This window comes from Camelus dromedarius, chromosome 8, assembly GCF_036321535.1.
Source record: "Camelus dromedarius isolate mCamDro1 chromosome 8, mCamDro1.pat, whole genome shotgun sequence".
Classification (NCBI taxonomy): Eukaryota; Metazoa; Chordata; class Mammalia; order Artiodactyla; family Camelidae; genus Camelus; species Camelus dromedarius.
This window is the reverse complement of record NC_087443.1, coordinates 68,004,998-68,016,241: the sequence shown is the minus strand read 5'-3', so window position 1 is coordinate 68,016,241 and position 11,244 is coordinate 68,004,998. Positions and strand designations below refer to the sequence as shown.

The following is an 11,244-nucleotide window of genomic DNA, read 5'->3' as shown; positions in this document are numbered from 1 at the left end:
TCTGGAGACATTTCTGGTTGTCATAACTGGTGGGGAGAGGGTGCTACTGGCATCTAATGGGTAGAGACCAGGGATGCTAACAGCCTACAATGCACAGGACGGCCTCCCACAACAAAGAATTATCCGGCCCAGAATGTCCTAGGGAGTGGTGCTGTTAGCTGCCTAACTAGGCCGCATCCACTGACAAGACGGTGGATGAGCGCATTAAAGGCAGGGAGGTAAAACAGGACACTAATGAAGCACACAGGAGGGAGACACCACCCATGATCGACTACCGGGAGGGACACCTGAAGGGTGAGGAGGAGGAACGAGCTACAGGAGCAGAGCCGGACCTTCTGTGCAGAGGAAAACCGCATCTTTGAAAGCGGAAGACCAAAAATGCATTTAGGGGAAAGTCAGTGAGCGAGCGTGTGCGGTGGAGGGTGGGGCGGGGGCAAACAAGGAAGCCTTCAAAAGGGCCGTCCCATCGCTGCCTTTGGGAGAAGGACCATCGTCATTACTCGAGGCATAACTTAGTATTAAGAGCATGGGTTTGGAGTCAGGTCTGAACCGAAATCCCAGCTCCACCGCCCTATAGGCTGTGTGGTCTTGGACAAGGCACAAACTCTGAGTTCCTAAATTCAGTTTTAGAAAATAAAGCAGAGGACAGAGCGGGAGGATAATACCTACCCCAGGTGGCGGCGTTGGGATGAAATGAGAAAGTGCCCAGCAATGGCTTGGCACGCTGCCGCAGAGAACAGGTAACGTTACTTGTGTTTACAAAGGTCACTCTGATCCCAGTGTGCTAAATAAAATGGGGAAGGACAACCGGAATCATTCCTCCCCGGGAATACAAAGCAAACAAAAACAAAATAGCAAGATTCCACCGAGCCAAACCCAGATGGAGCAAAGCAGCGCTTCCAAGGAGCGTCAAGTCCTTGACAACTCCATGTAAACTTAAGTAAAAGACGGCGGTGGCATAAACCACTTTGGTGCCCATTGAAATCCCATTCTTTGAAGGGGAGATTGTCTAGATGAGTGGAACCACATACACGTGCATCCATCCATCCATTCTCACCAGTGTGAGGGATGAATGCAGTGGAAACCTTAGGAAGATCTTTGTCGTGGCCCCTGGTTTGTGATGGGGGTGAACTCGCACTCTGGCCGGGGCAGAGCCACAGAACTTTAGTTTCGGGTCTGGTAAGACTCCTCCATGCAAACCTGCTTTGGAAGTGCCTTGACCCAATCTTCTAAAAACCTTCCTGCTTAACAATTGCTCACCCTGGCCTCTCTCCCTGTATGTGATTCTTAGAAATTAGGATATTTTCACATCAACGATTCTTAAGTGATAAGGATGTGGTTTCTCAAATCCCCTCCTGATGAACTAAGTTTCATTAACCAGAATTAAATCCTTTCTGCTTGAGACTGAGAGGGTCTACTAGGATATATCAGAGTGACAGTCTTTAAGCCAGAAGAGTGACAACTGCTTTCAGAAATGAACTAACCAGGTACCCAAAGTATGCCAAACAGACAGTAAGAATGAGGCAGGGTGGGGATATCAACCCCTCAAAAGAGTTCAAGACCCCTTTCTGGTTTCCAAGTCCACCCACCACCCATACCAACTACATGGTCTGAAGGAGAGATACATTTCTCTTGGTGAAGGCAGATCCACTTCCCCCAGAGATAAAACTCCAAATTACAGAAACAAGTGACCAGCCTTTATCTGCACATACTAAGTTGCTTTTATTAATCCAGAACGGCATGCTACAGATACTGTACAGCATGAACATTTATTCATTACAAAAATGGCTTCCAAACCATTAAAAATGAAATTGGAATAAGAGCATAAAACGGAACAGTAACATCACAACTGTTAGGAAACATTCAAAGTATTCACAAAAAATGTTATAGTTAGCATTTTAATAAACCAGAGAAAAATCGGAGACAGTTTTACAATCGCTTCATGTCAACTACAATGGCACTGAATGAACAGGTTTCAGCTTTATACAGCATTTTGTAACATCAACATGCCTAGGTTTTTTTTTTTATTTTTAAAGTTTGCTACCTACTTGTATGTCGTACGGGATACATAAAAGTGGCAGCTGGTTTTTCCTTTAAGAGTAATCTAATATACAGAATTTTGGCCCTTAAGGGTTCATACCTCTTCATTTAAAATGCTTTCTGGACAATCTGCTACCAAACACGTCTTGTTATAGGTGACATTAAAACTACATACAAATCTACCTATGTAACGTCACAGCAAAACATGATGAACAAAAATTACAGCATCAAAGAGGGAGAAAGCTAAAGTTACTGAGAATTTTGGCACATAAAGTTTTGCACACAGTCAGTCCATGTCCTAAGGGTGCAGGGCACTCGACTGCAAGTTCACAGGGGAAACGGAACAGTTCCCACTGTTGCTCATACAGCGTCGCTAAAATTCCCTCACTAATTTTCAAGTCTTGTTTTACATAATGGCTTTTAAAGCAACTTGTTAATGCTACTGATCCTTTAATGCAACTATTAATGTCCATTTGGCGGCATCTGGGTTTCATATGGCAAAAAAAAAAAAAAAAAAAAAAAAAGTCCAAAAGGGGAAACAAAAAATATATATATACACATTTTATATATAAACTTAAAAACCTTGTACAAATGAGTTGTTATATATAAGATGCTTATGCTAAGGGGGAAAAAAACTTTATACAGTTTCAAGAAAAAGGAAAACATATTTTAAAAGGGGACAACGTACAGGTTCGACGAGCAATCTCTAAAGCAATAAATACTACTGGTCCAACAGCGCTGTGATTCCATTAATCGTTGAGTAGCATACCCCTCCCCCCAAAAGAACACCACCATGGAACAAGGTATATTAACACATTTTAACCCTTTGTTTCTGTACATTTAAACAATAACAAGTAACATCACAATAAAAGTTGTTTCACACAGGAAAAAAAAAAAAAACCCAAAGTAAATGGCACTGCATTCGTTGTGCCCTTATGGTTTAAAAACCAGATGTAAAATGATTGGTTCGCAAGCTCGTATTTAATACAAATAATACAGAACCAACTCCTTTTGGAGGGCTGCTTCAAAATTGCTTCTTTTTTTTCCTTTTTGTTTTTTAATCAGTCTTTTAAAACTAAGCTATCCGAACTACATAACAGTTATGTATATATATATATATTTTAAACGCTACAAAGACTTTAAACAGCTGTTGATAAAAATTTTGGTAGAATCATGAGGTTCTTCTCTCATCTACATATTTAAAAGGAGAAATTGAAATAAGAATGGGTCAAATATTGACCAATGAACTCGATAAACATTAACTAATGTAGCCACGTGGCACAAACTTAAAAGAGTACAAAACAGAACAAGGTGGGGGAGGGGGGGAGGCTGGGAAAGAAAGAAAAGCAAAACGCAACACTACACAAAGCAACCAGGCTCAGGAGGGTCAAGTTATTCTAAAGACTTGGTGACCAGGGAGAGCGGCTGGGGCTGGGTCCCGGCCAGAGAGTTGTGGGAATGTAAGGAAGATGTTGACGGCTGTGCCAGAGATGCGGAGGGGATGGCGGGAGGCTGCAGCGCGGCGTGGGGCAGGTCCAGGGCCCCGTTGGCGCAGAGCGCGGGGGCCTTGCCGTGGGCGGCCTCCGCAAGCAGGAGGGCGGGCGGCGGAGGCATCATGGAGAGGTGGGCCAGGGGGTCGGGCTTCAGGGACAGCGAGAGAGGCTGGGTCTGCTCAGTCTGTGACTTGGCGTCTTGGGGAGGGGAGCCTAGCAGGTGGGGGGAGGAAGGAGGCGAGTCTAGTAAGCTTCCATCTGAAGAGGGTGGACTGAGGCAGCTGCCTTCACCTTGTATGTAGCGAACGCACTTTTTTTTTCTCCTAGAAACAGGGGGAGAGAGTTATCTGTGAATAAAGGGCAAAGATGCCAAGGGAGAGAGTTATCTAATGCTCACAGCCAAGATGAAGTCATCTAAGGATGCCCCGCGGGAGACACGCCCAGCGGCCAGGGGACGATTAAAGTCACGCCAGGTGCCACGCTCATTTCGCTAAGCCTGCCCTGGCAAACGAGGTGTCAGACCACAGGACTCCCTACCTACTTGCTTCCCCTGCCCCCGCTAAACCCCCACCACCCGACCCTTGCACAGATACCACTGAGCAGGCTCAAGGGTACGACCTGGAGACTGTGGCCCTGATTTGCCAGAAAGGGGCTACGTCCAAATTGAGATGAACTCAAAAGCTTGTCATTTCTCTTTTGGCGTAGACATCCCCTCACTTTCCCATCATAACCAGCCCTTCCATTCCCACTACTCCCACCCCCACCCCCCCCAACTGTGTGAGAGAGAGAGAGAGAGTGTGTGTGTGTGTGTGTGTGTGTGTAAAAGAGAAAGACAGCTCCCTCCCCAGGCGCCTCGTATCAATATTAAATTCTCAAAGTGCTGACTGTTGAGCCCACAGAGCTGAAGGCAGCGCTAGCAAGAGGCTTAAAGGTTTTCTCCCACCACCTCCGTCACCTCCACCATCACCACCACCACCAACCACCACCAGAGGCTGCTGGCGCCCAGAGAGCTTTTGGGCTTGTCTGTTAAGAACCACACCAAATCAAGAGAGGTCAGAGTCAGGTGAGAGGAGGGTGGGGGGAAAACGAAAAGAAAACCAAATAAACTCAAAAACAAAACAAAAAGTAAAAAAACAAAGTAAAACAAAAAACCACCAAAAAACAGGTAGAAGAGGATAAACAAAGGTGGGGGAGGGGGAAGAATAAGAAAAACAGAAAATGATCCAAAGGAACAAGAATAACTGGTCGTATGGCCTGCAGGTTGTGGATTAAATTATGATTCAAACTTGATTTTTTTTTTTAAAGATTTGGGGTCTTCCCCTCCCCCACCCCATAGTGAGAAGGCTAGAAGGAGAGCCGGTGAGGATGGGAGGAAGGGGCGTCCTGCCCTGGTCCATGTGCCGGGGCCACTGAACGGAGGGTGCAGCTTGTCACAAGGAAGTGACGACAAAGAAGAAGTGCCAGGGAGTGGCAGCATGGACCTTCTTGAAGGGGGTTTTCAGGATTAGTATTTAAACCAGAAAGATTAATTTCACCCTGCACCAAAAAACCACTCTCCCCTCTCCAGTTCCTGTTTATGTAAGAAATAGGATTGAGAATTTCAGAGCCTCTCTTGCTTATCCTCCAAAGTTGGGGAAATCCACTCAAGAAATTGGGCTTGTGACCTCAAAGCTTCATTTAGTCATCCCCATCTGATGGGATAATATTTGGTAGGAAAGGTGATCTTGGGCATCAGCCCCACTCATGCTGTAAAAATAATGCAGGTACAGGGAATGTGCTGATCTAAGGAGAATACAAAGTCAGAACAGTGGCTGAAACACTCTGTCTAAAAACAAGTGTGTAAGCGCCGGCTGGGCTCCCGTCACGGGAGAGCAACTAAGATGCTGCCTGGTTGAAGGCAACCACTGTTGGATGTCACTGGCCTTTGAAAGGAAGGGGGTGTAATGAGTCCTCCTGGCTTCTGTGCCCCAGAGCTGTCTGACGATGCCTCTCAGTGCATGGGGTGTGGACTCAGCAAGGTGGCAGAAGGGAGGAGAGGAGGGGAGGGTGGGAGGGAACATGCTTGTCTTTCCTTCCTCCCCACTGGGCCGGTGGTCTCAGGGTCGATCCTCCCCGCTCTGGGTCGGAAGGAACTCTAGGAAAGCGAGGATAGCCCCTCTTCACCTTCAATTTGACAAGGTTCCTTTTTCTCCTCTGGGACAGACTAAAACATGATTTTGGTTCTGCTCCCATCCCAGAAACCCAAGGTAAATAATTAAGCCTCTCAGAGTTTTTAAACCACCTTAGCCTGCAGATCAAAACATGCTCAAAAAACTAAGATGTCCATGCATTTTAAAAATGGGACAAGAAAGGAGGTGGGGGGGCATAAGCAAAACTGAGAAAGCAACAGGGACAAATGAGAGAGGGGAGAGAGGAAAGGGACAAGGAGGGGGGAAATAACAGGAAACGGGGTGACATCCAGCAGCATTCCATGCTATATTAGGGCAGAGTGAAAAGATGGGGAAAGCAACTTGGTGGGCTCAAAACAGAATCTTGTTAAAATGTCCTCAAATGTCAAATAAAATTAGAAACCCTGTGCAGGGAGCGAGGAGCCCTGATTGGCTAGGAGTGTTTCTGGTGCTCCCCTCCCCCCTCCCGCCCTCCTCCTGAAAGGAAGTTTCCACCGTGGGGATGGGTGGGGGCACTTAAACAGGGGACATGAAGAAGACTATGAATGACAGGGAGACCACTCCTTGTAAGAGGTGGCGGAGCGAATAGCAGTTGGAACACACACATTTCAGATGGGCCAGAAAATGCCTCGTTTTGCAACTTTTCTTTTTGTTAAAGCACATTTTTGTCTTACTGATTTAGCATCAAGCCAGATCCTGGCAAAGTCAAGAGGAAAAGTTGAGGGAAAAAAAAGGGACAAAACCCATTCTCTTACCCTCCCCCACTTAGACTCCATCTCCCATCAAGGGGTGGCCCCTTAAAAATCCATTTAGCTCCTTCAGATTCCTTCTAAAAGGAAAGTAAGAGTTCTTCCTGATCCTGTTTGGGAATTACACCCTTAAAGGGGCAGAAACGCATCTGCTAAAGCTTTTAGTGTATGAAACAACATCCCCAACAGAAGAAAACTATCAGCGAAGTTCTAAGGGTGCTGAGGCGGGAAAGAGGAAGGATGTGAGGAGGGAGGAGGGACTTCTCAGCGTCCATGACAGCTGCCGCACGGAAAGCCGGCCCCTCCAAGCTGCACTGCAGAAAATCACGTCTTTGGAGCAGCTATGAAGGTTTAGGGTCGTTTGTTTCTGTTTTGTTTTGCAAAAATATCATGAAAATTCTAGCTTCTGAGGAAGATTCCACACTGGGATTAAGCAAGGTGCAGCTGGGTCTGGGAAGGGACTGTCTGGTCAATGTTACTAATGATAACTTTCACCCCCTGAAATGCCAAGTCTAACTTGCAGGCAACAAACCACACTGCGAGGGGTGCACAATGGTGTCGGCCGCACATGCCTACAGAGCCCAGAAAACCCTCTCTCAGGAGCGAGCCCCGGGATCAGCTAAGCCTTCACCACGGCGGGCGTCTCAGAGCAGGATTCGGCAGCTAGTTACGTTCCTACTCAGCACAAATAAAGGTCTGACACAAATTCACTGCCTACACAGGGTCAGCAGAGTGCCCCTCTTCCAGGCCAGCCCTAATTAAATACGTAACGCCCTCTCCACTGTAGCAGGAAACTTTTCTGTTGCATAGGGAGGACCTGGGGACTGTTTGGCAAGGACATCTGTCACCTCTGTGAACACTGCCACCTCACAGGACAACTGGGGGATCCCTCTACTGCTGGATGCTCACCCAGGGCCTCCCTGTCCTCACTCAATGGATGAAGGGTCGCCTGTGGAGGGAGGTCTCTCTCAAGAAAGACTCTTGGGTCCTCTCCTCTCAATGTCTGGTCATCGCAAGGCACTTGACAGATCAGCACTTCACCGATCTCTCATAAGGCATCAGGGCGGGGGGCAGAGACACAGGAGACTGGTGGGCATGCACGTAATGGAATGGACATCTGAGCTAACGTCTAAACACGGAACACATGGCGAGGGCGTGGAGGAGGGGACACGTGACATGGGAGGCACTACGAACAGGGAGGCGTGTTTGGGTGTTGAGATACCTACCATCATAATATTCCAAATTCAAAGACTGCTTGTATCAGAACAAAGAAACAACAAATTTAACCAAAGGTGGTCATTAAAGGAAAGGAAAGGAGACAGGAACTAGTTGGTATCCCTCCACCAAGAAGGAAGTACCTACACCTTCCCTGAAATTACAGGTTGGGTGGAACCTGCAGGTGGAACACAGGCATTTAATTTGGACGCTTCTGATTCATTTCGGAACCAGCGTTCTCTCCCTGTCTCTCTAAAATATATATATATATATCTGCATGTGTTTTTCACCCTGCAGGCCAGCAGCACTGCGGTGTGTGGCTGCACAACTCACTGCTTGCAGCCCGCCAGCTGGTGCATGCCGTTTAATGCCACGCTTCTTTTCAGCACTGTAAAACAATGTCAGCTAACCAGGCTCCTCTGTGCAGAGACGTGGTTTTTAAACAGAAAACAAACAAACAAAAAAACAAAACGAAACCAAAAAAAGCCTGCCCCAGAGCCCTTCTCCAAATGTCTAGATCCCAAGTGCTCGGGAATGCTACTGCTGCCAATTTGAGCTCATTCAAACCTTCGGAAACGGTGGCTCTCTCTGCGTTCTGCAGACACGCCGCAGAAGTACGGACAGGGCCGGGCCAGTTCCAGGATGCTGGCTTTCAGAGCAAAAAGGATAAGCGCCCGTCCTGGTCTGTGAGGGCTGTGGTCTAGGTCCTACCTCCAGGGCTATGTGATTCGTAAGAGCAGGGGAAAGAGAGAAAGAGAAAAGTAGGGAGAGGACACGGCATAAAATTAGCAAGGAAATTTTGAAGAATGAGGATCATTAGTCATTGATGCCAGCGGGGAAGTAGATGGGATCGAGGTCAAAATATGTTGACACACTAAGGTACCAGAAGGACAGAAGGCTTTGATTTTTCCCAAAGGCCTCGCAGTAGGTAATATACCTGCACGGTTTGCACCATAAAGTCTGTCGGTCAAGCCCGAACAGTGCCCGACACTTCTTTGGAGTATTTGCATCTGTTAGCATAAGGTAAACACAAAAAAATACAACACAATGGTGGGTCGTGCTCAGCTGGATGTGAACTCTCGGCTACGGCTGATTTGTCTTCGCTATCAGCTTGGTTCTATTGGATTATCTTTCCTCACCAAGGACATGAAAGGAAAGGGCTTCTATGCGTCAAAAGAAAACATAAAATAAAATAAAACGATAAAACACAAAAGGAAAAACAACAACCAGAAACCAAAAAAAAAAAACAACAGGGAAAAATAAATAAAAACAGAGAGAGAAGAGGAGGGGGAAGGTGACGTCGTTTGCTTCTACCTAGGCCAGGCTTACGATGGATGTCACTGAGCCCCCATCCTGGGCTGTCGGGAGGAAGGGGCTGGCAGGCAACATTCCCTGGGAGGGGGCGCGCTGGGGTTTGCTGTCGCTGACCCGAGGAGGCACAAATGATGCTGTTTTACAGTGGCATTTTGGCTAGCAGCAGCGAGGAGGACAAGCACGTCCCTCACAGAGCAGTGTCCCGCGCCCTCCTGTCTCCTAAGATCCACACACAGAGCTACGAAGCAACAGGCCAGAGAAGGGGGGAAAGGACCAAATAGACCAGCTGCAAACCAGCACAGCGAATCTGGGAAATCTATACACACCTGCAAGGGCCGCACCAGTTATTCTGTTGATCAAGGCCAAAGCGCGCTCGGCATTTCTTAGGAGCGCTCAGGTCTGAATGAGTTCAAGAGAGAAGCGAGCAGAGGAGGACGACGTGGGAGAGAGGGAGAGGGCGAGGGAGAGAGAGGGAGAGAAGAGAAAGAGAGAGAGAGGGAGGGAGAGAGAGGGACGGGGGGGAGGGAAAGAGAAAGATACAAATAAGAAAAAAATAAAAATAAAAAAAGGGAATAAATCAATGACCTGGTTACTAATTACAAAATATTGACTTTCCATTTTTAACTTTCTTTAATTAAAAAAATAAAAAGGTAAAAAAAAAAATCACATTCTTATTCAACTCGTGAAATTAGCTGTTGCAAATAAAGCTGCAGTATCCCTTCTTTAAGGACTGTCTTTCCGATTCGGTTTGAACTGATACAGGGCAGTTAGATGCTGAACTAACTTTTAAATAATGTTTTTCCTCTTTCGGTTCAGCTTTCTTTTTTCTTTTTCCTCTCTCTCTCTTAATTTGTTTTTCTTACAGAATAAAATAAAGCAAAGGAGGGAATTAAGTTTGTCACATGCTTTTTTCTTCTCAGAGGATAACAGTTTAAAAAAAGAAAAAAAAAACTACAAATAAAAACAGAACAAAACAAAACGAAACAGAAAGAAATAAAGAAAGAAAAGGGTTGTGGTACTGGGATATTGCAGCTTTCGGAATGTTCATCTTTTCGGTTTTTTAAAACTGTTTTCATTAATGTTAAGAGAGGAACAGATGGAGGTCAACAGGCTGTGCGAATGAGCTGTTAAGGGTAAGTTAGAAGTTCACAGCAGCGTGTAAGCAGCTACAAGTCAGTGAAATGCTAGTGGGTTTGCAAATTATGAGCAGAAAAGCAAAAGGAAGGAAAAAAACTAAAACAAAAAAAAGCGAAGGAAAAAAATAATCATACTGCGGATGCATGCTGGCGTGAGAAAACTTAGTGGGAGCAATGAAAAAAAATGCCATTAGATTAAGGAGGTTTATTACTGAATTCCTTCCATTTTGTTGTTGTTTGTTTGACCAGTCTCTTTTAAAGAAATACTGCATATTCAATTTGCACAGTTAGTTCAACTCTAAATCACTGTCATCACGGCTTAAACCACTGTTACGGGAAAAATAAATAAACAAAGCAGAAGTTAAATTAAAAAAAAAAAAAAAAACAACGAAAGCAACTGAAAAAATAAAAATCTACCGAAACATACGAAACCGTGTAGATGGTCATTTTAAAGAATGTTCAAAGGTCATACGTGTTTCATGTTAATAAAACTATCATGGCAAGAAAAATTTTTAAAAAACAGTTTATCAACTATTTTAATGACTCAAAATGACATTAGCACCTGTAATCGGAGGAAGTGAAAGGCAAGGATTTAGGAAACATTCGCTGTGTTCTGAAAAAAAAGAACAAATTATACAAAGCCTTCAAAATGTTTTTGTCGTTGTTTGTAGAAGCCTGGCCTTCTGGAAGGGACTTCTGAGATTGCCTATGCAGTATTTCTAATTTCTTCTAGAGAATGACAAACCTCCTTAATTTAAATCGGGTGCAGTTGACCACTGTAAAGGCATGCATCAGGACATTCAGGAACAGCCCCGTTAACATCAAATGCTCGCACACACCCCTTCCGCTCCCCTAGCCCCCTCCTCATCCCTACTCAGACACATACAAAGTAAGCAGACTGGACAAACCCCCGCCTAGGCATGCCTACTGCTCTCCAGTTACAGGCTTTGCAGTTATTTAAAAACACATTCCACTAGACTTACAATGTGCTTTTCATGCAACAATGAATGTTACTAGCTTTAAAAGGGCAGTCATGAAGCAATTAATTAAAATGCATAAACAAAAAGGCTGGCTAAGATGGGATCCCCACCCCCCCCACCCCACAACGTCCTGGCCTTGAATTTCTCCT

The 11,244-nt window shown here is 45.5% G+C and overlaps 1 protein-coding gene across 33 annotated transcripts in view; it reads right to left on the bottom strand.

Moving 5' to 3' along the window:
- Nucleotides 1-1,697: 1,697 nt before the first annotated feature.
- Nucleotides 1,698-11,244, bottom strand: part of TCF7L2 (transcription factor 7 like 2) — a 190,450-nt gene continuing 180,903 nt past the window's right edge. For 11 of the 33 annotated variants that reach the window (XM_064488412.1, XM_064488414.1, XM_064488413.1 and 8 more), the window contains 3 exons: nt 10,678-10,728; nt 9,306-9,378; nt 1,698-3,856 (listed from right to left, as the gene is read on the bottom strand). In XM_064488412.1, coding sequence (XP_064344482.1) covers nt 3,433-3,856; nt 9,306-9,378; nt 10,678-10,728 — 548 coding nt within the window. In that variant the 3' untranslated portion in view covers nt 1,698-3,432. Of the gene's footprint in view, nt 3,857-7,676; nt 7,702-8,601; nt 8,676-9,305; nt 9,379-10,677; nt 10,729-11,244 lie in introns of those variants that run through there. The other 22 variants (XM_064488435.1, XM_064488436.1, XM_064488439.1 and 19 more) reach the window with 7 other exon arrangements.